General features: G+C 58.5%; 1 protein-coding gene across 5 annotated transcripts in view; it reads left to right on the top strand.

Moving 5' to 3' along the window:
- The window catches only part of RAP1GAP2 (RAP1 GTPase activating protein 2), a 154,143-nt gene extending 130,000 nt beyond the window's left edge, over nucleotides 1-24,143 (top strand). For 3 of the 5 annotated variants that reach the window (XM_041000303.1, XM_041000299.1, XM_041000298.1), the window contains 11 exons: nucleotides 2,065-2,194; nucleotides 4,180-4,335; nucleotides 8,040-8,111; nucleotides 8,545-8,631; nucleotides 9,360-9,494; nucleotides 13,499-13,636; nucleotides 14,958-15,076; nucleotides 16,200-16,313; nucleotides 16,532-16,649; nucleotides 16,897-17,023; nucleotides 19,566-19,948. In XM_041000303.1, the coding sequence (XP_040856237.1) occupies nucleotides 2,065-2,194; nucleotides 4,180-4,335; nucleotides 8,040-8,111; nucleotides 8,545-8,631; nucleotides 9,360-9,494; nucleotides 13,499-13,636; nucleotides 14,958-15,076; nucleotides 16,200-16,313; nucleotides 16,532-16,649; nucleotides 16,897-17,023; nucleotides 19,566-19,798 (1,429 nt within the window). In that variant the 3' untranslated portion in view covers nucleotides 19,799-19,948. Of the gene's footprint in view, nucleotides 1-2,064; nucleotides 2,195-4,179; nucleotides 4,336-8,039; nucleotides 8,112-8,544; nucleotides 8,632-9,359; nucleotides 9,495-13,498; nucleotides 13,637-14,957; nucleotides 15,077-16,199; nucleotides 16,314-16,531; nucleotides 16,650-16,896; nucleotides 17,024-19,565; nucleotides 19,949-20,003; nucleotides 20,044-20,741 lie in introns of those variants that run through there. The other 2 variants (XM_041000300.1, XM_041000302.1) reach the window with 2 other exon arrangements.
- Nucleotides 24,144-25,367: the final 1,224 nt, after the last annotated feature.

The raw sequence follows: 25,367 nt of genomic DNA, 5'->3' as shown, positions 1-25,367 counted from the left end.
GTAGCTGCTCGGCACGCCCTCACCTGCACCTCTTGGGAGCCGGAAGTCCGCGGATAATCCGCCACTGCAGGGCCTCTTGGGAGGCACTGATGTTTGGATCCACGATAGGACATCTCTGCATTCTCCGTGTGCCTTCCTGATTAGATTTGGCTCGGACAGAGTGAAAGGAATCTGACCTCCCTGTCACTTAGCTGCCAGGCAGTCAAGGAAAGGAACCCTCGGAACTCTGGGGAAAGAATGACCCATTTTTAGATACTGCACAAGGAACAGCTCGTCATTAACATTGATGCAAATCTCCTAAGCTGCATGTGATGGCCTGTGATACTGTGGAGGCACAGAAAGGATATTGGAATTGCTTCCTGGAGAATTTCAGCACTTGGTTTTCCTTGGCAGAGGGCATATTTGGCCAGCCAGGTGGCTCAGGGCGCTGGAATCACCCCCGGCCCTGGCCCCTGGCCCAGCAGCCAGATCAACAAGAATGTCTAATGGCGGCATGCAAGCCCAGGGCCTGGCGTGCAGGAGCTCGGTGTCTGCTCTCTTTCTCTACTTCCCTCTGTCCTATCTATTCTTCTTTTCCCTCTTGCTCCGTCTTCCTCCCTTTCAAGGCCGTAGCTGTTGAGTGGAGTCTTCCTCCCTTTCAAGGCCATAGCTGTTGAGTGGAGTCAGTTATCCCTGGGCTAAAATTCCAGCCACCCCACTTCACTTTTTTAGCTCTGTGATTCTGTGACTATGCCTTTGTAAACCTCAGTTTCCCCATCTGTGCAAAGGGAGAGGAGGATCATACCAGGGTGAAGACAGAGCGAGGGTGGGAGGTGCTTCCGCTGCGGCTACACACAGGCACAGGTGTTGTCACTGGGGATGACCCCGACTGACGGTGAGACACCGTCGTTCGAAGGCACAGCTTGACTTCTGTGATGTTAAAGTGTGCAAGAGTGTGGGTCTGAGGGTAGGTAAGGTCCAGTGTATGAGGCCCAGAGGCCCCGAGATTGGATCCTGTCTCTTGCTGTCTTGGATAAAGGACTCTGAGGATGGAGGAAGTGGACACCCGAGGTCTTGGTCCGACTCAGTGGCTGGAGCAGGGCGCAGGATTGGCCTCCTGGCTGTCGCGCTGGGCTGAGCTGGTTTCCTGGCAGAGTTGAGGCCCTGGCACGCCCACCCCCTATTGCGTTTTCTCCAAGAATCCTGTGCCTGCCTTCGCTCACCACTGCTGGCGACTGTGGCGCAGGATGGGCAGCCAGCTTTCTGTCAAGGCAGGGGACAGGTCCCAGAAGCCCTGGGGTTCCTTCTTTCTCTCCTTTTCTGTCTGTGGAGACATGGCTGGAGGAGTGGCCTTCCGCGAGCGCCGTGATCTCCACTGGGGCTGGCTGTGTAGCGATGCAGCACCTGCCACCCTGAACTGGCTGACTCCGGAGGTCCCGCTGCTTGTCCCAGCTCTTGGTCTTGCAGGGCACAAAGTCCCGTGCCCATCCTTGGGAGGACACTGGCACCTGGGATGGCATGTAGGCAGGATTGTGAGTGATCAGTCTCCTTTCCCACGTGACTGTCGGTGTGGAGGGGACACAGCCAGGGCTTGATGTGGACAGTCGCCCTTTGTCTTTTAATATTAAAGTTACTTAATTTGAAAGGCGGAGACAGAGGGAGGTGTTCCGTCTGCTGGCTTACTCCCCAAATGCTGGCAATACTAGGGCTGCGTAAGGCTTAATCCAGGAGCTGGGTGCTCCATCTAAGGACCTATCCCCTTGAACCATCACCTGCTGCCTGCCACAGGGTGCACCGGCAGGAAGCTAGAATTAGGAGCAGGAGTTGGGACTTGAACTCAGGCTCTAGGCTATGGGGTATAGATCTCTTACAGGGTGTCTAGTTATTGGACACCCATCCCCTTGCCTATTAAGTGATGACTTCACGGTTAGAACACCAGGTCAGATCTTCAAGAGGACGCTGCTTTACCCATGGGCTGACCCCCTGCTGTCCAACCTGTGCCATGTGCAACCCCAGGGATGGTCAGAGTAGTTTGCCTGCCTCTCACCCTCTTCTCCCCTCACTCGTGCCCCATTTCACCCACAGTTTCCGTGGAGGTCTGGATGTGATGCACGGACAGACAGGCGTGGAATCGGTGTATACAACCTTCCGGGACAGAGAAATCATGTTTCATGTCTCCACAAAGCTGCCATTTACTGAGGGAGACACCCAGCAGGTAACCAGCTCAGGGCATCTGGCAGGGACTTCTGGTGAAGGCTGGACCTGCCCAACCTGCTCCCAGGGGCTGCATCCCTCCCCATTTTTGTAATAGAACAATCACCTGTCCTGTTGCTGTATTTCCCCAGGCCAGATGCACCCCAGTAGGCCTGTGCCAGAGGCCAGAGGCCAGGCCTTGGCTAGGGTGCGGGGTTGGGAGGGGTGGAGAACCGATGTTATGAGTCTCCCTGGGGGTCTCCCCTGGCCAGGCTGGGAACAGAGCCTGGGGGTCCTGATCCTATAGGATGGGGGTTAGAATTGGTGATGGGACCACAGAAGGCTGCTTCAGGGTATGACTCCAAGCAGGATGGCTGACCCAGGGCCCTCAACTTTTCTTGTCTGTAAGATGGAGATGGCAACCCCTGCTGCCCCAGGGGCTGAGTTCGGGGCTCATCTGGTGTATGGCAGGTGGCAGGCTCCCTTCATGGCAGTCCCTGAGTGTGCAGGCCCCTGGATGACTGTGGAGCCCCTCCAACCACTGCTACGTAAAAACTGTGGCTGCAGGAATGCCGCTCCCTCTCTGTCCCCAGCTTACCCAGGCGCCTCTCCAGCCGTGCCTCTCTTTGGGCCATTGGCCAGTCCTTGCTGAGCCAAGGCGGGAGGGCCTGGATGAGACCTTGGTTTCCAGTGTTTTCTTGCTGTCCCTCGGACATGTGGCTGTGACAGCCATGCAGCCTTCCACAAGCAGCAGCTACTTCCTGGTGGCTATAACACCACTGGCCCCATCCCACTACTTGCCCCTTGCCAGTGTCTGGGGAAACCAGAAGGGCAGCTGGGCCTTTGCCCAGACTCTGACCTCTGTGTTTGCGACTGGGGCCCGAGTACAGATGCAAACTTGCCAACATAGTGCCCAGCTTCTTAAGAAAGTAGGAACTTGGCGAAGGAAATAGTGATTGATCTGCCTCCCAAACATTCCTGTGTGGCCCAGAAGCAGGTGGGACCAGACTCCACTGGTGCCATCCTGGGCTTTCTCAGAGTGCATGCCCTGCCGTCTTGTGCCCTGCGGTGCCCTACCCTGCTGCCCGACCAAGGCTGAAGTCCTTTCTGCAGGGCCTTTTCAGTCTTCGGTGTTTGAGCTGGGAAGTATACCTTGGCACCAAGCGTGGCTCTTGGCGGGGACTGAGTCAATATTAATTTTCTCTCCCTAAAAAAGGGGAGGACATGTGGGGCAGAAGTGAGGCGGTTTGGTAAAAGTGCCTGGCGCGATGCTTGGTGCTAGGCAGGTGCTTGGCGGACAAGCAACTTGATGTGGAGGGCTTGCCTGCAGCAACGTGCCTCCTGGAGGAGCAGCAACATGGGTGGGCACCTCACTGGTGCACAGGGAGGGTTGGACACTGGAAGGTAGGTTTGTGAGCAGCCCAGCATGTGACCCACAGGAAGTGCTTGGTGGCTGGCCGCCATCATGTGCCAAAGCACAGGGCACTGACCCAGAGCTGTTTCTCCTCTACACCCTGCCTCCTCTCAGCTCTGCTCCACCCCTGCCAAGCCAGGTGGCCTGTAGGAGGCTCTTTTCTCATCCCTATTCATTCATATTCCCATCAAGACCCTCAGCACCCTCATCTCCTCCTCCAGGAAGCCTTCTGGGATTGCTGTTTGATTAGACCAATCTATGCATCCCCAGAGCTATCTAGAACTGTCTGTGCAGCAACCAGATTAGGGCTTGCCAGTTGGCGGCCCTCTAAGAGTTCCCACCTGGCTTCACCTGCTCTGCCAGGGCAAGAGCTGCCCCCCTGTGTACAGTGGTCTGGGCCCGGGTCAGAGCTTGGCAAAGTGTGAGCATCTTTCCCCAAGAGAGAAGACGACAGCTGCCTGGAGAGTGTGGTCTCAGGCTCGCAGGGTTTCTGTGTAAGAGGTGAAGCCAGGAGGAGGAGTTCCCTGTGTGGGTCTGTTCTGGTTGTGGGGTGTTCCTCGCTGGTTTATGCCACCTGGATGCTTTGTGTTCAGCTGCAGAGAAAGAGACACATTGGGAATGACATCGTGGCCATCATCTTCCAAGAAGAGAACACGCCGTTTGTCCCAGACATGATCGCCTCCAATTTCTTACACGCCTACATCGTTGTGCAGGCAGAGGCCTCTGGCACAGAGATCCCATCCTACAAGGTAAGGAGGACCTCATCCGAGGACAAGAGCTTGGAGGGGGTCCCCTGCAGCTCCGCGCATGTGCAGATTCAGCTATGACGCTGGCGCTCGCACATCCTCCCTGCCTCCTCGGGCTGTGCTCTGGCCTGGGGCTCTCTGGGGTTGCAGAGCAAGCAGGGGCTCTGGTGAGAGAGCTGCCCCTTCGACAGCCTCCCAGCCGTTCCGAGCAGGGGCTGGAGAGCCCTGAGCACCCATGTGTGGATTCTGGAAGGGCCATTGGCCAAAGGGAAGCAGAGCCGGAGTGAAAGAGAGTGGCAGGACCTTGGAGAAGGGAGAGGAGGAAGGGCAGAAAGGGTGAGGGGCGTGCTCCTGGGGTACAGGGTGACAGGAGGCACCTGGCTGGCCCCGTGGTCCTTATGTGAGTCTCCATCGGCCATCTGCAAGCTGGTGGATCTTAACGCCAAGACTTACAGGGAGGCAAGGATACTGTCCCTGGGCAGTGAGCACACACGACGGGGATGAGGCAAGCCGCGGTGTGCTGGCTGCCCCTCGAGGGCCCCTCCTGACGGCTGCAATGTGTGATGCTGGGATGTCCTTGGGAGACGAGGGCCAGTCTGGAGATACTGAGCTTGACATTCCTATCGACTCTGAAAGTCAAATATGGGACTTAGAGGGCAAAAACGGCTCCTCCCTGCTGAAAGGAGCCAGTTTCTCTGTGTGGCCGTTTTCCTGGAGGAAGTTTTGAGTGGCTGTGGTGTGGGTGTGTCCTTGATGGCCATGGGGCGAGGGGTCACCTGCTTTGTTAGAGATGAATACGATGTGTGAGGTGGTTCTGCACCTGCTGTGTGCAGAGCACTGGGCTGGGGCAGGGCCAGGGGAGCTGTGTACTGCAGTGGCCATCAGGTCCTTCTAACCTCAGGGGAGGGGCAGCAGCGCTGGCAGCCAATTACCAGGTGGTTCTTTCAGCAGCTGGTGGCAAAGGTCATCCTGGGCTGTGAGGGTGCAGGGTTCTCAGACCCTCAGGGTCACCTGTAAGGATGGTCACGTTGAGTGCTTTCACTCCCCCAGGAACTAGACCTCTGAGAACTGGCTTTCCCACTCTCCTGAGGGCTGAGCAGAGAGGATGCAGGGACCCTCGAAACTCTGATCCCCTGCTCCGGCTGTGATGCCCTGAGCTTCTTCCTGGTCTCCCAAGTTGCAGTCTGCAGTCCAGGGCTGAGCCCTGTCCTGAGAGGTGGTGAGGAGCAGCGAAGCGGGGCCATGGTGATGTGGAGTTACCAGGCTGTGGGACTTTAACCTTGCACTCCACCTGCCCAACAGGCATCCAGGTCGGAGGGCAAGGCCTGCGATTGGGTCCAGGACCTCGTAAGGCGCTGTCCAGAGCGCCCTCTGTCCATGCCCCCAGCAGCAGGCCATGTAATGTGCAGACTAGAAGGGGGACTGGTTAGATCTCCAGGGTGGACAGGTGAATGCAGGACCTTCGCTGACCCCTGCAGGAGGGTGGGGCTTCCCCAGGGGCTGAGTGAGGCATCTGGAAGCTTCCACTGGGGAAGACAGGCAGTCAGAAATGGGGAAAGGGCAGAGATCAGGCGGAAGGTGCAGGGTAGGGCCGCAGAGGCGGCTTGGCAGCCTCAGGCTCTGGTCCTTGTCCGCCTGTGACTGCTGTGGGATCCAGGGTCAAATCCTTTCTCCTCTGGGTCTTGGTTTCTTTGAAACTAGGAAGTTTGAGTCAAGGACCTGTGAGTTCCTTCCAGCCAGGATATGCTGTGGGAGAGGAAGGAAGGAGCTTAGAAAGGGTGTGCACAACATGTGTGCCTGGGCATGCATAGGTATGTGTGTGTGTGTGCGTCTGTGCACTTGTGTGTGCAAATGTGATGTCATGTGAAATGGTTTGGGAAACTGCCTCAGGTGCCCTTTTCAAGGCACGGTCAGCAGGAAAAAATGCTTTCTGCTGCCAGGGGCTCTGCTGGGCCTTGGCAGCTGAGGCTAATAAGGGCCTAGGAAGGCCAGGTCTCCTTAGCTCCATTTCATAAGTGAGCAAATCCACCTGCCAACTGATGTCACGTGAGGCGCCAGGCCGCAGAGCCAGTGGAGTTTGTGCTGTGCAGCCTGGGGTCCTCACTGCAGGTGTGCCGGATGCCATGCTCGGGCTGTGCTTTCAGGAAGGGATTTAGTCCCCACTACTCTGTCCACTCTTGTGCAAGGGGACATTGCCCTCCATGTTCCGCGCCCTCCCGTCTTCCGTGCCCAGTCTGAATGCCCCTGCTGTCGCTCCCTAAGGCCTTGCTCAGTTTGCAAAGCAGGAAGGTGGGGTTGTCTGCAGGCAACCTCTGCTTCCAAAAGCAACCCCAACGTCCCCAAGAGGAGGGGACCCCAGAGCCTGGTTGCCTTGTTGGAATGGGTTCAGGGGGTATGGGGGATGGTGAGGGGGAACTGCTTTGGTGTTTCCCAGGCCCGGCTGCCTGGCTGGGGGACGCAGGTGCACTGAAGGACAGCTGGAACGTCCCTTCCGCCATCAGCAGAGACACACTGTGGGGGAGGGGAGCAACTGCCTGGCCTCTGTCCTTTGTCCCAGGTGCCACTGTTGGCAGTCTCCCTGTGGCCCTCCCAGGGTCCTGCTCCCGATGCTGGCTTCGTGGCTGGAATTCTTGACGTGGGCCACCAGTCACTGGGGGGTGGTAGGGAACTGGGTTCTGCAGCTGAAACCCAGCCCGAGATGACGTGTGCCTGACCTCAGCGTGTCCTGACTCGGCAATGCAAATTGGGCCAGGCAGACAGCGCTGCGCTCGGGGAGCGGAAGCCTGCGCCGACCCAGACTCTCCGCTGTCTCCCCCTGCGGACCCTGGCAGGGCTTTTCCTTGGCGTGGCTCCCAGCTGCCTGCTCACCCGGGCTGGCAAACTCTGCATCTGCCCCCCTTCCCAGGCTGAGGGCTGGCAGCGTGCCAGGGCCCCATGGCCATCAACAGCAGCCACTCGCTGGGGGAAGGGAGGGGTTGGCGTCTCAGTCTCCCAGAATGTGGGAGCAGGTGAAACCAGGGCACTTTGCAGCAAGGGGATAAAGGAACTGTCATACCACTGCTGTTCTGGGGACTTACACCCCATCCAGGGCCTCCATGTCCCCTCATCCCCTACCCCTCCAGCCTGGGTCCTGGAGCTTCTGCGACTTGGAGCCTGTGTGAGGACCAGCTCCCAGAGCCAGGCTCCTGGCTTTGCCATTCGCCCTGCATGGGTGGGGAGCCCGTGCAGTCTGCACTTCCCCTCTCCCCAGGTTCTGTCTGCGCCTCTCATTGGTGTGGCTGGGACTGCCCTGGGCTATTGCACCCATTTCCTTGCCAGGTACACAGGGATAGTCATGACTCTGATGCCTTTTCCAGGCCTTGCATCTGCACTGCCCGGGGTATGGTGTACCCCCTGCACCGGCCTCGCAGTGTGTTGTCAGTGGCTCCTAGGCTGCTCCTCAGCTCATGTCTGTTCATCTTGCTCCACTTACTCGTGGCCTCCAGGAAGGCCAAGTTGACCATGGAGAGGGCTCTGCTACCTGCCCCACTCCTGGGGCGGGGCCTGCGGGCCTGCTGCACGCTGGGTGTTTGTGTTCTGGGGAAGGGAGGAGGCAGAAGATGAACAGGTTAGCAGTGACAAACACAGTTCCCCAGAGGCCCCCCCCCAAAGCTCTGCTACCCCTCCCTCCCAGCCTGCACCCACGTGTGATTCTGTGTTCCGTTCAGGTGTCTGTCACCGCCCGGGAAGACGTCCCTGCCTTTGGCCCGCCTCTGCCCAGCCCGCCTGTCTTCCAGAAGGTAAGAATCTCTTCTTTTCTGCCCCGCATGTCCAGGACTTCAGCTTTTCAGGGTTCCATGGCAGCAGTTGGAGCAGGTAGAATTGGGGCTGGGGGTTTTAGAGAGGTCCTTGGCCAGGTTTAGCGGGGAGGTCTCCTCCCAGCTCACCTCATGCTGTCTGGCCCGGTCCACGGGCCCAAAGGAAGGATTGTGAAACCGTGCTCAGCCTGGAGCCTGGGCAGGCAGGAGAGGCCCCATGACTGGAGGCCACTGGGGAGGTGGGGAGGATGGTCAGGTCAGGCAGGGGAGCGGCTTTTTAAGTTGGTGCAGTGACTCAATGCAGTGTCAGAAGGGACCCTTCTGGGGTTCTGCCCAGAGCCCTGTCTGCCTTGCCCATTCCCGGGTGGCATCTGCCGAGGCTGGGAGAGACCTGGTCACCTCTGGTCTGTTCCAGGGCCCGGAGTTTAGGGAGTTTCTTCTGACGAAGCTCACAAATGCCGAGAACGCCTGCTGCAAGTCAGACAAGTTTGCCAAGCTGGAGGTGAGCGTCCCTCGGCCTCCCCAGCCGGTCAGCTAATCGAGGGGCTGTTCAAGCTGGGGAGCTCTGTCTTTGTCCCCCTAGCCCCCAGGCCTCACCTTTCTTCTTACGGAAACCACCTGGTTCACCATTCCCCAGTCACCTGTTGAGCACCTGTGTCCCAGGCTGGTGGGCAGGGGGCTGATCCGGAAGCGACAGTGGTAGTACAGTGTGGTGGTCCTGGGTGGGTGGTGAGGGTCAGCCCTGAACGGAGGAGGCTCACTGCTGCCACCTGGTGGGCAAAAGGGCGGCTCTAGGCAAGCTTCCTGATGAACCTTTTACTAGGAAGGAAGTGTGGAAAGGGTTAGTCCCAGCTGGGACGTTTGCATGCATTCAGAGCTGGGCATTACTTGGCCCTGAGGGGTCTGGCAGCTGTCCTGGAGGTGCCCGCTGGACTCTGTCAATTGGCGCTCCCTGCCCCTGGATGAATACCTGGAGCAGAGCGCATAAGAGCTGGGCTCAGGGCAGAAGAGAAAGGGCAGAGGGGGGCACTGTGGCGGGGAGTGGGGCGTGTCACAGGAGGCCATGGAGGAGGGACAGAGGGGTGATAGCAGGGTCTGGACATGGAGCTTGCACCTTCCTTCTGGTGTCTGCTAGCTGGAAGGTGGGTAGCCCTGGCTGAGTGTCCGGAGCCCACAAAGCCCAGGCTCCTGCTTGCTTTTGGTGCCAGCTCCTCCACTCCCCCTGCCTAGGACCGGACAAGGGCAGCGCTCCTGGACAACCTTCATGATGAGCTGCACACGCACACCCAGGCCATGTTGGGGCTGGGCCCTGAGGAGGACAAGTTTGAGAACGGAGGCCATGGGGGATTCCTGGAGTCTTTCAAGGTAAGGACACAGGCATGACAGGGGTGGGCAGAGAAAGGAAGTGGCCCCCAGGTCACTGGACTCCCAACCCTAGAGCCCAGTGCCAGCCAAAGGCCGTGGCCATCAGGAGTGCCAGGGGCTGGCATGCAGCCAGCACTGTCTCCAACATCCTTCACACGCGTCCTCGGCCCTGGATCATCCTCTGCTGGCCCAGGAGATGGAGTGGCAGGGCAGGGTCAAGAGTGGACAGTGGGAGAGGAGCAGGTGCAATGCAGGGATGTGACTGATTCCATCGGCTTCCCTCTGTGGCCGGGAGCCCAGGGCAGGTGGGCAGTAGGCAGGTTGCAAGGCCAAGGGATCTTCAGCAGCTACTGTGTGTGTGTGTGTGTGTGTGTGTGTGTGTGTGTGTGTGTGTGTGTGTTTGGGAGGGTCTGTGATGACTGCTCAGCTGGCCTGGCACTGGAGGACATGGCTGGACCAGTGACACACTGATCAGCTACGGGGCCATTCTCTTTTGGCTTTGCGAAAGAAAGAGCTACTGAGAGGAGCAGTGAGCTCTCTGTCCCGCGGAGCATTCGAGAGGGGGCCTGGGCAGCTGCTGCAGTGGCCTGGGGGCAGAGCTGGGGCCCTTGTCCTGTGCTGGCTGGGTGCTTGTTGCTGCACACAGCGCTTGCACTCAGCATGGGATTTGAACCAGCTGGTCCTGTGGTTGCCCCTTACACACGGGGGATCAGACCTGCTGGGGACCCTTCTCCCTGGGTGGGAGCAAGCTAGTTGCAATCCAGGTGTGCTACAGGCAGGTATGATTCAGAAAGGGAAGTGTGAGCCCTTACTGATATCCAATCAAAACCCCAGTGTACTATGACCCTGGCCTTAGCACAGTCTTTATTATCTCTGAGCTGGGGTGTTCTCGGGAGGCAAGGATTAGGGCTTCTCACGGTTGAAGTCATGCCTGGAAAACTGTGGGGTGCTGGGGATTCCACAGCAGCTCAGCAGTGTCCCCGGTCAGTGTTGCTGTGTAGACGGGAGGTTAACACACACGCTCCTGTGCGCCTCATGGTGGCCTCAGCACCCCGAAGGAAGGCTGTTATTAGGGCCAAGTCACAGTTGTTTGAATATAATCATTTGTACATCTGATGCTGACAAGGGTGGTTTTACCTAGGAGGAAAATAAGACTTGGTAATGGTCCCAACTCACCCAGGAGGCCACGTTGAGTCTGGGTCTGCCCTCGACGCCCACAGAGAGCAGTGTCCAACTCAGGGAAGCCCCCGCCCACGCAAGTCTGGGCCAGGGCTGTGGTTGGCCGCTTGCCACCAGCAAGGGCTGGGCCTTGGTGGCCCTAGCTGGAGCCAGCTGCCAGGATTTCTCTGGAGGTTGGGAGGTTGGCAGCTCTGGGCTGCCTGTTCAGGCTCGCCCGGGATTCCTAGGCATGGACAGTGACAGCCGGGGTGAGCCAGAGGGGTGGGTGGGGGGGTCGGGGAACATGATAGGAAATGGAGAAGAGGACCAGGGAGGGACCTGGGAGCCCAGCCAGGAGAGGGGAGGCCACGAGATGCCATACCCAGGAGAGTGGGCTGGGCCTGACGAGGGGCCACAGGGAGGCTCCACCCACTGACATATGCTGATATGGCACTGCCCCCTTCACAGTGCATTTTGGAGGTGATTTTTTTTTTTGATTCAAATATTTGCTTGTGGGCTGGGGGCGCTGCCTGTGGTGCCCACGGGTCAGGATAGGCCAGCAGCTGGACACAGCCCTGCGGGTTTCAAGGGCGGTGCCCTAGGCTGCTTGGCCTGACAGGTGTGGCTGCTGGCCTGTGTCTGACTCACGGTCTGATGGGTTCCTAGGGGGATGTCTAAGAGCACAAATGCTTGGAGACCTAAGCACACGGCTTGGGGTGGAGCCTGTAACCCGGGGGATTCTCAGCCCTACGTTCTTGCAGCTGTGGGTGCCAGACAGCCCTGATGCTGCGTGGCACAGCAGCCCTGTCCCCGAGTCCTGTGGGAGGACTGTCGTCACTGCTCGGGGAAGAAGGCAGAGCTGGGGTCAGGCCTTACTTATGGAGCCCTCACTGCTGCCTCCCAGGGAGGCCAAAGTTGAATGGCAGGCTGGGACTTGAACCCAGGTCCTCCTGAATGGGACTGCTAAGTGCTGTTGTCACCACTAGGCCCAACACCCACCCTCGAGGGATCCTGATGCTCGGTCTGGCCCCCGGGTCTGGGTCCGTCTGCCGTGCTATTCCTTTTTGGGGGTCCTGGATGGAGGAGTGGGGTCAGCATTCTTGGGGTTCCTCAGCCACCTAGCCCTCCCTGAGGTCCCTGTTAGAGGAGCTGGTTCTGAGATGACGACAGGAAGGCAGGCTGCACACACTTCCTCCTTCTCATCCAAGTTTCACCTCACAGGCGGGGCTGGACGAGATCTCAGCTGCTCATTTCCTGCCTGCGGGGGGGGGGGGGGGGGGTGGGTGGGCAGGGAACAAGCATCCTTTTTCTGCTCAGAGGTGGAACCACCTGGCCCTGGGCTGTGCCGTCTGTCCCTCACACTCTGCTAAGGTCTGCTTCGGTCCCTCCAGCGGTAAATGGAGAGAGAGGAGGAGGAGGCCACCCAGACAGCCCTGGCAACAGCAGAAGCGAGCTGTGTGGGTCCTTGTCTGCCAGCTTCCCAGGGCCTAGAGAGTGATGTGTTGGTCTGACCTGCCCCCTAGTGGCGGCAAGGGCTCTGCATGGTCCAAGGTACTGTGGGCAGGGGCACCTTATCTGGGGTGGTGCGACCCCTGGAGCTGCAGCCTGGTAGGGACCCTGGGGGGATCCCACAGCCCCCCTTCAGGGATAGGGAACTGTAACATCTGCATGGGCACCACCAGGATCACTCAGGGTGATGTAAGGATTTGATGGTCACCAGAGATGACGACTCCTTTCCCCAGGACTCCCGTGCTGTCTTTGAAGATGCCTGGAGCTTGGGGGCATCCTCCATGGGGACTTGCTCAGGGCCGAGGAACACTTGCCTGCCATGACCATCCCACTGCAGGCTCAGGGACCCACCCAAGGGAAAGACCCCCACTGTCCTGGGCTAAGGCAGCACGAGGCTGGGGGTGTGGCCAGAGGCGCTCCTGCCCTTGGAGACCCTGTGCCCAGCCAGAGCGAGCAGCCCCTCCCTCCAGCAGCCGTGCCCAGCTAGAGGCAGGCGGTAGAGGCGCATCTTGTTGCCGTGAGCACGAGTGGGGCACATGATTCGGTGCACGGATGGGGAGGGGTGCCTGGCCAGGCTCCCTGCAGACATGTGCAATCTGCATTGCACAGAGCATGCTCTAGGAAGGCAACAGAGGGCAGTCCAATGCACACACAGAGAAGGCAGCAGAACTTTCTGGAAAAAAGTTAAAGCCCAGGCACCTGTTTAATCTCCATCATGATCCCACCTGAGTGTACAGGTGAGAAAGGTGTTGATCCTGGACCAGAGCTGCACAGGTTTGCTGGGCTTATCCAAGTTCCACCTGTAAGATGAGAATATGACCATTAGCGCCGGTGCTGTGGCTGTGCAGGTTAAGCTGCCACTTACAATGCTGGAGTCCCTTATGAGCGCCTTCTCTGCTTAAGAACCAGTTTCCTGCTAATGTGCCTGGAAAAACAGAGGAAGATGGCCCAAGTGTCTGGGCTCCTTGCATCCAGGTGGGAAACCTGGAAGAAGCTCCTGGCTTTGGACTGACTCGGCTCTAGTTGTTGCAGGCATTGAAGGGTGTGAACCAGCGGAGAGATGTTTCTGTGACTCTTCCTGCCTCTGTGTAACTCTGACTTGAATCTATTTTTACAGACTCTTAACCCATGTCCATGGATCTGAGCACGGTCTCTGGCCATGCTCATGGGATAGAGAATGGAAACCCTGTAAGCTGTAGTGATGGTTTTGTGTGTGTGTGTGTGTGTGTGTGTGTGTGTGTGTGTGTGTGTGTGTGTTCTTCCATGGGCCAGTACCTGCGTGTGCAGGCCCCACACAGGGCAGGGTTGTCATCCTGGCCCTGGTCATCTCTCCCTAGAGAGCCATCCGGGTGCGCAGCCACTCCATGGAAACCATGGTAGGCAGCCAGAGGAAGCTGCATGGCGGGGGCATCCCGGGCAGCCTCAGCGGGGGCATCACCCACAACAACATGGAGGTCACCAAGACCACCTTCTCGGTGAGTATAGCAAGCCCCCTGGCACTAACTCACAGGGTATAGAGAGAGCCCCTCCCAGCCTTGGGCTAGAACGACCTAGGCTGCCTGCAGGGAGCCCAGCTGCTGGCCTGTGAAAATGGTGTTTGTGAGGTGTGCATTGTAGGCGATACCCAGGCCAGGGCTGGGCACCCACTTGTCCTGTCCTCTGAGCTTCCTGGAGGCCAAGGCTGCAGTGCCATCCTGCCCTCCCTCTCCCCACTCCTCCCCGCTGCCTCTGGCCTTGAGGGATACCCGTGCTGTGTGTTTGATCACAGCAGGTGTAACCAATGCAGCCTGTTGGGCACCAGCTCCTCCCTGCTCCCGAGAGAGCTGCCCAAGTGGGTGCTCCTGTGGGAGGAAACGGGCAACCCGAGGGGTTCAGTAACTTGCTGCGTGGGGCCCCCGGCTCTGCCGAGGGGCTGGATATGAGCGAAGGTCTGCCTGACCTGGAGTATGTGCGAGGAGGAGGGCCTGGGCGACTGATCCTTGTTCGGAGCAAAGTGGCTTTGGCCTTGTCCCCTGGTAACCATTTCTATTCTGACTTGCCTCGCATGGTTCTTTACGGTCACCAGATAATTCCAGAACCATTTCCTTGCTCCTCCTGGGAGGTCCTGAAAGATGAACAGGATTCTGAATCAGAGGGAAGTTGGGGCACAGGGAGTTTTGTCCCAGGTTGCAGGGTCATGGCTGGGGCCCAGGTTAGCAGTCTGGCAGGTTGCAAGGAGGGTCAGGTTGTCCCGTCTGTCCTTCCTGAATTGCCACCACCCTGCTGTCCCCATCACCTCCGCACCGTGAAGCCGAGTGCTGGTGAGCAGCAGACACCTTCTAGCTGGTGACCCCCACCTGTCGGCGCCTGTGGGCCTGGCCCTGTAGGTGGCCGCCCTTCTCGCTCATTCCAGTGTAGGAACCCTGGGGCTGGTCCTCGTGCTGCCAGGGGCCTGTTGGGTTACCTTGCCAACGTGTCCTGGCCTCTGTGGTCCTCTCGTCCTCTTCCGGGGAGCCTGGCCACTCCAAGGGCTTTCTGGCTTTGTGGTTCTCAGTCTGTAAGACCCTGCCTGAATCAGCCTGGCTTTCTGGATGGGCCAGGTCTACACCCCCAGATCCATCTCTGCTGGAGTCTGACCTGGGCTAGGAAGTGACTGTGTGTGGTGGGGCCTTGGGTCTTAACCCCTCTGGGGTTACTCCCAGTTATCCTAGCTCTCTTGCTGTTTCGGGGGTCCCTTCTAGACCGGGAGCCATCTGCAGACCAGGAATGAAGGGAAGGGTTGGGCAGAGGCACTCACTCTGGTCATTTCCTCGGCAGCCTCCAGTAGTGGCAGCAACAGCAAAGAACCAGTCGCGGAGCCCCATCAAGCGACGCTCGGGGCTCTTCCCCCGCCTGCACACGGGCTCCGAGGGCCCCGGGGATGGCCGGACGCGATGGTAAATGTCAGGGCCCCCCGGCTCCAGCCCAACCGAGGGTCCCCCGGCTCTCCCATGCCATGGCTGTCCCACATCAGCCCCAGTCCCAGCTGCTACTCCAGGCACTTTCCACTCGCTCAGTTCTTTGTTCGCCCAGGTCCACTTGGCCACTTTCTGCCTGGAGTTTCTAAAGCTGTCCCCGTGGCGTTTCTCCCCAGCAAGGAGCAAAGCTTTTCTTTGCCTCATTCCCCAGCACATACTCATATGCCCTCACTTTCAAAAGCCTTCCCAGAGCCTGCCAGGCATGGAACCTTCCTTTGGCTTTCTAGAATGTTCTAGGACTGTTTGGGAAGGCAGCTACCCATGTTGCAGTCTGTTTTGCCTGTTCTGGCTGGTTACTTTCTGATCCTTTAATTGATGAGCCCATTTGTTCTTAAGCTTGGTGAGCAGGTGAATGAGATGTGGGCGCTTTGATAAGGGCTATGATAGCAACACGCCCACCTCTAGAAGCTCACAGTCTGTGACCCTGGGCTGTGGTCCCATGCCCTGAGCTGAGTGGCATGCAGGACAAGGGACTGGGCAGTGAAGTTTGATACATTACACGAGGAGGAAGCATTGGACCCTGGCCCGAGTGTATCCTACGGGATCGAGGAGCTTCCTTCTCCAGTAGTAGTGCCAGAGCCACCTCATCCCATGGGTCCAGGGGGATCTTACTGCAGCACCCTCTGACTCATGGGGGTGGCCCTCCTGGCACTGCCCAAGAGTCCATGTGTGTGGAGTGGTCGCCTGTTGCAGGGCAGGTGTCGTTGTCCCCTTTCCATGTGGAGCCTGCGCTCCTTCCTTGCGTGGCTGCCCTGCCCTGCAGCGCTGCCGGGAGGGGTGGCCTGCGTGGTGGGCAGCAGAGCGACAAGCCAGAACTCTGACCCCTGACTTCAGAGCCGCCCCTTCTTTCGAGACCACCGTCCCCGCTTCCCCATCTACTGCTCTGGCAGGAAAGGAAGTCCCTGTGGCTTGCTCCAGAAGGGGGCGCTGTGACCCCACAGTGCCCCGCGGAGCCCGTGGGTGGCCACCAGGGCCTGGGTGTGGGTCTAAGGGGGCTTGGGGTCTGGCGCCTTGGCCTCATTGCTCATTCGTGTTTCCCCAGTGACAGCTCCTCCAGCACCCCTAAGACCCCGGACGGCGGACATTCTTCTCAGGAGATAAAGTCTGAAACCTCCTCCAACCCCAGCTCTCCAGAAATCTGCCCCAACAAAGAGAAGTAAGAGGGCAGGGGCAGACGGCTGCAGCCGTTTGGGGCCTGGACCGAGATGCCCACCAGCCCAGCTGGGACTGAGCGGCTCTAGACTCCAAGAGCTTTCTAGAACACCCCGGCTGGAGGGTGGCCCTGCACCGGGCCTGCTCTGCTGTCTGCCCCAGGGCGCGGGGAGGGCCTGGGGTCTCAGTGGGTGACTGTGGGTCCGGCATCCGTTCCCACAGGCCCTTTGTCAAGTTGAAGGAGAACGGCCGGGCCAGCATCTCCCGCTCGTCCTCCAGCACCAGCAGTTTCAGCAGCGCTGCGGGCGAGGGCGAGGCCCTGGAGGAGTGCGACAGTGGGGTAGGTGGGCGTGGAGACGGCTTGCGCAGGGTGGAAGCAACGGGTGGCTGCTTAGCCATTGATGTCCGTGGTTGGGAGAGATCCCCTCTCTTCCCTGAGCCACAGGCATCAGACTGAGGGGTGTGGGCAGGGTGGCAGGGGTCGTCCTGGGCTGGTGGGGACCTCTCATGGACCTGCCCGGACACAGCCATCCTCTAGGGGTCGCTGTAGCTGGACTGATTTCGCTCACCCAGCCTCTTCTCCCCAGAGCAGCCAGCCATCCACAGCCTCGCCCTTCAAGCAGGAGGTGTTTGTCTACAGCCCGTCCCCGAGCAGCGAGAGCCCCAGCCTGGGGTCGGCCACCATTCCCATCATCATGAGCCGGAGTCCCACGGGTCAGTGGAGTCTGGTGGTCAGGAGGGCGAGGTGGGGCGCTGACCCCTGTTGGCAGGCAGTCATCCTGGGCAGCTGGGGCTGGCCTCAGCACCAAGGCGTTGGTCTTGCCCTCTATCTGTCAATCACAAGAGACCCGGGTCCTCGCCTTCTCCTTATGCATGGGGAACTGAGCACCTGTTCAGTGATTTGGTGAATGATTTGCCAGAGGGAATGTGGTAGAGGAGGATCTGGGGTGGTCCTCTGTCTGTACCCCATCAATGAGCCAGGACCACCTGCTCATGGTCCTAGTGATACAGGCCAAACCCTGGGAGGAGGGAACAACCTATGGAAAGGCCTGGGGAGAGGTGTGGGCCAGGGTGTTCTGGAACTGCAAGCGGCCCAGTACAGCTGGAGTTACAGAGAGGCATGAGAGAGAGGGGACAGGCTAGTGACAGGCCGGGACCATGGGAGACCTGGGGAATATTGGGAATACTCTCCAAAGGGGCTCTTTATTTTTTGAAAGTGTATTTATTGATTTGAAAGAGCAATAGGGAGAGAGAGAGAGAGAGAGAGAGAGAGAGAGAGAGAGAGAGCGCTCTTCTAACTGCTGTACCACTCCCCAAATGATTGCAACAGGCAGAGCTTTGTTCGCGGCCAGTCCAGGGACCTGGATCTCCAACCAGGTCTCCCACAGGAGTGGCAGGGGCCCAAGCACTTGAGCCATCATCTTCCCCTTTCCCAGGAGTATGGGCAAGGAGCTGGATAGGAAGCAGAGCAGCCGAGACTTGAACAGGTGCTCACATGGGATGCCAGGGTTGTAACCTGTTAGCTTAATGCACTGTGCCACAATGCCAGCCAGCCCCTTGACAGGGTTCGGAGAGAGAAACGCTGCCCAGAACTGAGAACGGATGCAGTGGAGGATGCGGCTGCTGTCTTGGGGGGATTCCTGACAAAGGGGGCAGTGAGGGGAGTGCTGGGGAGGCAATCAGGCAGCAGGCCATGGCGGAGGGGGGAGGGTTCCAGCAGCCAGGCACCTCTGTGACCCCCGCAGAGCCGCAGAGGAGGAGGCACCTGCCCCGTGTAGGGGGAGGACCAGCCTCCCCCTCCCTAGCGCCATCTAATGGCCCCTGGGGTGATGGGCACAGTGGGCCAGGGTTGTGGGTGTTGGGAGTCAAGACGCCTGCCAGCAGAGGGCAAGCACGGATCTGGAACCTGCATCCACAGCTGGGGCCTGCTGTGGCTGGGCACGGTGCCATTGAGCCAGTGACAGAGCATTCTCTGCCGCCTAAACCCTATTTATCTGATCTTCACAAAACGCTTTGATTGATAGCTGCCTAATCAGCTTTATCAACTGCAGCCAGCGTCAGGTGCACGTGAAGAACAAATAGTTCCAGCATGAATGTAGGCTGGTGTCTTTTATGTTCCTGAGCATCTTACTCATTTTGTTTATTTGAGAGGCCGAGGAGGGGGAGCTCTCATGTGCTGATTCGCTCCCCTGATGCCCACGATGGTCAAGGCTGAAACCGAGAGCCAGGGACTCAATCCGGGTGGGTGGCTGGCACTCTGTTTCTGGAACTGTTACCTGCTGCCTCAGCATCTGTGCCGGCAGGAAGCTGGAGCTAGTGGCTGGAAGCAGTGATGGGCCCCAGGCGCTCTGACGTGGGCGTCCCCAGCAGGTGTCTAAACTGCTGAGCCACACCCTCTCTGTTCCGAGCACCCAACACCCGGGGGTGAGAGAATTTAATTCACTCAGCCGGCTTCAGTCACCTCTTGGCTGTTAGCTTCACACACCAGGGGACTGCTCACACTTTTGTGCTATTCATGGCATGACGGCTGCTGACACGCCTTCAAATGAAATCTGCAACATTGTCTCCCCCAGTAGTTTCTGAAGTCTAGCTTATGAGACATGGGACCAAGGCCTGATGAGTGGTATTTGCTGGTTTCCATGGTCACGGCCCATCCTGGTCCATCTCTCGCTGGTGATGGCTCTGCAAGTGGAGCTGGGGGAGGTATGTGCGGCAGCCAGCATTGCATGGTGTTCTTGTCCCGGGCACAGGCAGCTACGGGAACATGGACAGCAGTCCAGGGGCCATACGTAGTAAAATAAGCAGAGGCGTTTGACCTAGCAGTGAACTGCCTGGGTCCCACGCTGGAGGCCTGGCTCTGCCTCCTGACCTGTGCTTCCTGCTAATGTAGACCCCGAGAGGCAGTGGTGATGGCTCGTGTGGTCCGAGCCACCCCTGAGGGAGAGCCTCACTGGGTTCCCAGCCCGTCCCCAGCCATTGTGCCCACATGGCAACGAACCAGCAGGTGGGAGCTCTCTCTTTCTCTGCCTCTTAAATGAAAGGGAAAAACAAAATGAAACAACTAGGAAGTGATGAAGTTTAGGAATTTTTACTTTTGTGGACTATAACTTACTTGGAAGCCTACATGACTTAGATTTAAGAAATGGCCTGTATCCAATGGCGAGAAATGTACAAGCTCTGACAAGTGGGGCGCCTCCCGCCTGCTCCCCATTGCTGGCAGATCCCTCTTAGCCTGTGCTTGGGCTTCTTTCCCCAGATGCCAAAAGCAGAAACTCCCCAAGATCCAACCTGAAATTCCGCTTTGATAAGCTCAGCCATGCCAGCTCCAGTGCGGTAAGGATACGGGGCCTGGGGATGGACGGCACGCCATCGACTTCCCGTGCCTGCATTCCACTCCTTCCCCCCAAACAGGGCTCTGAGCTGCTGGGCTCTGGGACAGCACATTGGCAGGCAGGGAGAGGAGAGCCCTGGTCAGACTGGGGTGGCTGAGGGGCCCCACGTGGTGCAGGCATTTACTTGGGGGTGGGGTGGCACGGCCCACATTACGGCCACACCCTTGGATGTGGCCCTGCCCGAGTCTGAGTCTTACACTGTTGGCCCCTGGGTGTTGGTGAGGGGCGGGGACACAGGGGCTGCTGTGGGAAGTGCGGTGCTGCCTGGGTGCTCACAACTCTTGTGGATTTTTCTGGAACAGGGTCACTAATGGGAGAGAGGAAGTCCTTCGCCTGTCCGAGGTGGGTGGACAGAGTGTCCTGTGGCAGCTGGGGGACAGGGCGCAGAGTGGCTGGAGACACCCTGCCAGTGGGCAGGTGCACACAGAAGCCTCAATGCTGATTGGAAGAAGGGCCCAGCGGCCTTGGGTACTGGCAGAGCAGGCTGCCTGATGGCATAGGGGCAGACCCACTGCACAGGTCTCCCTTCCACCGGGTGGGATCTGGCTGCAGTCAGGGAAGTGGCCCAGGGCCTCCAGAGAGGGGCTCCTGGGATGCCCCCTTGCTGCCCCTTCTGTCCTCGTCCTTGGCCGAGGCTCCAGCGTCCTCCATGCTTAGAGCTAGGGGGAACTACTGTGAGGGGCAGATCCAGGGCGGCACCTGCCTTTGGCCCCTGACAAGGGACAAGTGGCTTCCGCCTGAGGGTGGCCCTGGTCCCCTTGTCACCATCCAGGCCTGGGCTCCTGCTGGCCAGGCCCTAGTTGTTCCCCTCCTGGGCATGCAGGGGTCTGAGCCACAGTTGCAACCATGGGGTGGCCACAGCTGAGGCCACTCTGGAGCCAAGTGGGGCAGAGGCTGAGGATGCAGTGGAAATATGGGCCTTCTCCTCCAGCCCCTGCGTGGCATCCTGTGCCTCTGTGGACAGAACCCAGGTTCAGGCTTCATGGGCACCGTGCATGGGAACCTCATTGTCCTCATCTCCCTCCTTCTCGTCTTTGCAGGGAAGGCTCCTGGTGCAGCAGTTTGGGGGTGCCGTCTACGACTCCACTCAACTCAGACCCTCTACCTCCCTGGTGGTCTGGCTACCAGACTAGCTGTCTTGTTCCCCGTGTCCCTACCCGGCCATGGCCCTTTGCCAGCACAGCCTGCCAGCGCCTTCCTGTGCCCCCAACAAGGCCTCATTCCTCGGGGCTCCCCTGCTCCTGGTCTCCCAGGACAATATCCGTCTAGGTTGTTTGTCATCTTGTTCTGTCTGCAGAGGAAAAGAGAATTAGGCAAGGTGGGGTTGGGGGCCCGGAGGCTCAGCCAGAATGTGGGGAACTCACAGAGGTAGCAGGGGAGGCGGAGCAGAGGCCAGCAGTAGGGTTCCGTGCCCTGGGTGAGAGGTGGGCACAAGGCAGTGCCTGCCTTGCTGTGGCGGGCAGGGGTTTTCTCCCCTGTGGATGCGTTCTGTGGGAGTGGAGGGGTTGCTCTCCCAGGAGCCTCTCAAGGCTATCCTGATAACAACGAGCCATGTCCCTCCTGTGTTCCCTGGAGTTCTAGAAAACACATCTGCCTCTCAGCTAAGGACTTGTCACGCACCTGCAGGTGCAGGCTGATGGCCCGGAGCAGGGCTTGTGGGCAGAGCTGGCGTGTCCTCGCCTGCTGCCGGGAGCTCCCAGTCTTGCCCAGCCACGGTCTCCACCTGCTGCTGCCCCTGGTCATCTCTGCCACCAAGCAGATGTTTTTCTCACGGAGGGTTGGTAGGCCAGGAGCGAGAAGGAACTCAGGGAGAACAGACCAGGCTGCACCTGTGCCTGGGCAGAAGGGCACCTCAGTGCCTGGGGGCTCGGCTGCAGCACAGGTCTCCGCCAGCTGAGGTACAGGGCAGGGAGAGTTGCAGGAGGGCTTGGCTAGTTCATCCCACCCATCGGATGAGACGGCGTGGCAGGTCTGGTTGGGATCACGTGGATCTATGGGGGCCCTCGCTGTCTGGGGGGGCCGTCACCTACACTGCACATGTCCATCCCTGCCACCCCTCTCCCCGCTGCAGCTGTGGGCCTGGAGACACACTCAGTGCGCTCAGGGTCACCCCAGGCTACTCGATGCCAGCTTTTATGGGAGGATGAGGAAGATTTCCAAGCAAGTGCAGGGCTGGCTGCCTGGGAGTCTGCTTCTCAGCCGGAATGTTGATGTGGGAGAGTTTAGGGGCAGGGAAGGGCTTCTTAGCCCAAGCATTGGGAGCAGAGCTGGTGGTGTCCCTGCTCACATGGAAATTGTTGGATCCAGTCTGTGACTGAATGGCCTCTGCCTTGGGCTTTTGGGAAACAGCTTGCACGTGGGGAAGGTGCATCTCATCAAGACAGCTGAGCAGGTGCGCCGGCATGCTGCGGTGGCGCCCCCTGCTGGGAGTGAGTCGGCAGCTTCCTGGTGGTGGGGTTTCTCAAGGATCTGGGTCTTTCAAGCTGTGTTTAAAGCAGTTCCGTCTCACTGGCCTCTGGGTGGTGTGGATTTACAGCTGCTTGGTGGTGGCACCAAGTGTCTTCAGGATCTGGGGTCCTCAGAGGTTTCCAGGTTGTCCCCACGCTGTCCCGTACCCTCCACTATCCCCTTAGCACTGGCTGTGCCCGGTGGAGTTGAAAGGCCCAGGTGTACTCCTGAACAGTGCTGCGATGGGGGCTGCAGATCTGGTTTGCTATTGGGGTCCTCTGGGCTGCTCTGGGCACCCACCTCCCTCAGTCATCTCATCCCCTCCAGGCAGTCCACCCTGTAACTTCACCCAGGGGTCCAGTGCCCAGACTAGGGGGTACAGAACACGGATGAACCTGGTCCCTCCATGCTGCTGTGTCATGGACAGGCCCCAGAGCAGGCAGTCCTAGAGGGCAGTGCCCTCCACGCTCTGGACCCCACTCTCCTGCCTGCTGTGGTCCACAATGGCACCTAGCCCTGGGGTCAAAGATTTGCCCAGGCCGTGCCCCCGCTGACCAGAGTCAGCCAGGAGGTGCCCCAGCTGCTGTGGTGACCCCTGTGAGGGCTGCCTGCACATGGGGGAAGCCACAACATGGTGCCTGCGGCCACGCTGAGGTTAGACACCCACGGAAAAGCTGGAGACGGGAGCCTGCACCGGAAGGCGTGTCTGGGCTAGGGTTGGAAGGTGATGTTTCTGGACCGTCGTGTGGGTCCACGCCCTTGGCGTGTCGTCATCTAGCCATGCTGTCACACAGCCACGTCGTCATCCAGCCGAGAAGCATCAATTCCATGGAGGGGAAGCGACCCACAACCCAGGGTTTATGCCTGCGCTGCCGCCCTGGGGTCCCCAGGATTTGGGGCAGCTGGTGGAGCTGGTGGCTCGTGCCCTGGCTGGGAGGATGCTGGGGCAGGGAGAAGGGTGGCAGGAGGGGCCTCTGTGCCTGCTTTTTTCCTTTTTTTTTTTTTTCTTGCCAGGAGGAGTTTTTCAGGGAGGCCATTGGTTTGGGACTCAGCCTGAGCCGAGCAAGCTCGGGGTGGGAGGGTTCCCAGGAGGTGTTGCGTGGGTGGGGGCGAAGGTGCCGTTCTCGGGCCTCGGCTTCCTTTTGCATAAGTCCACGAGGGAAGTGGTCACAGAACCCACTTGCTTTCTCGCCGACTCATCCATTCACACGTTCATTGCCTGGGTTCAGGCAACAAGAGCTTATGTGTCTCTCGCTTCCCCAGCCCTATAAGGTGCCAGCCCATTTACTTTCATGTTCATGTCTAAGTTAGCAGAAAGCAGCAGGGACCAAGCTAACTGGCTGAGCCCGATGCCCCTCCAAAGCCCCCCACGGCCTCCAGGTACCGCTTAGCAAAGCCAAATGCCCGCTGCTGGCTGGCTGGCTGGTGGTGGCACGGACATCCTTCCCCAAGGCCGGTCCCTGGCTCACCACCAGCCCTGCCAGGCTGTGGGCCCCCTTGGGCGGAAAGAGACAAACCCCAGGAAGGTGAAAAGCTGCAGGATGCTGGGGTTCAGTCCTGTGCCTCAGTCCGGGATGTTTGTTTGGAAATCCAGACATGATTTGCCATTGTCTTTGTATCCGTAACCTTTCTGCGTGGAAGGGAGAGTCCCTTGCCCACCCCTTAGCATGCGTGCCAACTGTCCCAGGTCCCGGGGCCCGCCGTCCACCACCTGCCTCTGTGGGATGGGGCAGAGCCCTGCGGCTTGGGAGTGATGGTGACCCCGTCAGCTTGGCTTTCCTCCCTGTGTGCCCACGCGGGGGCCATCTGTAGGCATCCCCTCACAACCCCCTATTGTCGATGTAATGTAAATAGTGTACATTTAATTTATTGCTAGGGTAGCACATTGTATTTGTTAGTGTATAAAACAAATTCTAAAAGGTTGACAAATGTATATTTTGTTGCTTAAATGTGTCTTTGCAGAAATTGACAATAAATCACATATTTTGTGTTCATCCGTGTTGGAACTTGGTTGCGTGGGTGGAGTTGGGTCAGGGGTCGGCTGCATATTCTCTGTGGATGTTTCTTTGGTCTGAAAAGTGATTTTTCCCCTTTTTCCTGAATGAGCCATTGAGGTTCAGAAACCTACTCCGAGTTGTGCAAAAGCCCTAGACACCTGACATTGACCTGTCCGTGCTCTGCTTTCTCTGCCGACGCCCCTTTGGTCTGGGCATGGGTCCATCAGAGCCCACCCCATCCTCACAACGCCCTGGAGTGTTTCACTGCCTGGCCTCTGCTTCTGTCAGGGTCACGGACATGAGCCAGCCCTGCCTCCTCCTTCTCCTCACAGACTTTCTCAGTTCCTAATGCCCATGGCTCAACGCCCATGGCTCAACGCCCTCTCCTCCTGGCCCCCGTGAACTCCCAGACGGGCGTGTTCTGCTGAATGCTTTGCACTGATTGGAAGAAGGTTTAGAAATGATGCCTGTTGGGCTGGATACCGGCTCAGTCCTCGCCTTCACCCGTGTGTGTGTGCGGGGGGGGTGGCTGGAAGAGGCTCCTAGATTCTGGCTTCGGACCGGCTCAGCTCCAGCCGCTGGGGCCACACAGGAGGTGAACCAGCACATGAGAGATCTTTCTCTCTGTATCTTCTTCTCTTTGTATATCTACCTTTCCAATTAAAAAATATTAAAATAATACTTGTCCAGCTTTTTTTCCCCTAAGGAGATTTGAAGGCAGGGCCAGCACTGTGGGTTTAGACACTGCTTGCAAGGCCAGCAGCCCAGATGGGTACCAATCTTTGAGTCCTGGCTGTTCCACATCCAGTTCAGCTCCTTGCTAAAGTACCTGAGAAAGCAGCAGAAGACGGCTCTAGTGGAAGACCCTGATAAGGAGTTCCAGACTCATGGCTTTGGCTGCTATAGCCATTTGGGAAATAAATCAGTGGATGGAAGATGTTTTTTTGTCCTTCTCTCCTTCCCTGTAACTTTACCTTTCAAATAAATATGTAAATCTTAAAAAGAAAAACTAAAGGCAAAGAACAAGCCTTTGTTGGAACTGACTTTTGTGATCTGGGACAACAAATTACGTCCCGTGATTTGAATGATCTCAGTGGGAACATAACCCACCTGTAAAGGCTGTGGATAAACATGGAATTCTTTGTTGAGAAAGAGCTTTGGAGAGAAGCAGAAAGGCTCGTGGTGCACCAGCAGGTCTGTGGTCAGGAAATGACCAAGGCT

Source organism: Ochotona curzoniae, unplaced genomic scaffold (genome assembly GCF_017591425.1).
Source record: "Ochotona curzoniae isolate NIBS_2020 unplaced genomic scaffold, NIBS_Ocur_1.0 scaffold_2453, whole genome shotgun sequence".
NCBI classification, from domain to species: Eukaryota; Metazoa; Chordata; class Mammalia; order Lagomorpha; family Ochotonidae; genus Ochotona; species Ochotona curzoniae.
The sequence above is the reverse complement of the archived record's forward strand: the minus strand, read 5'-3'. Positions and strand labels throughout refer to the sequence as shown.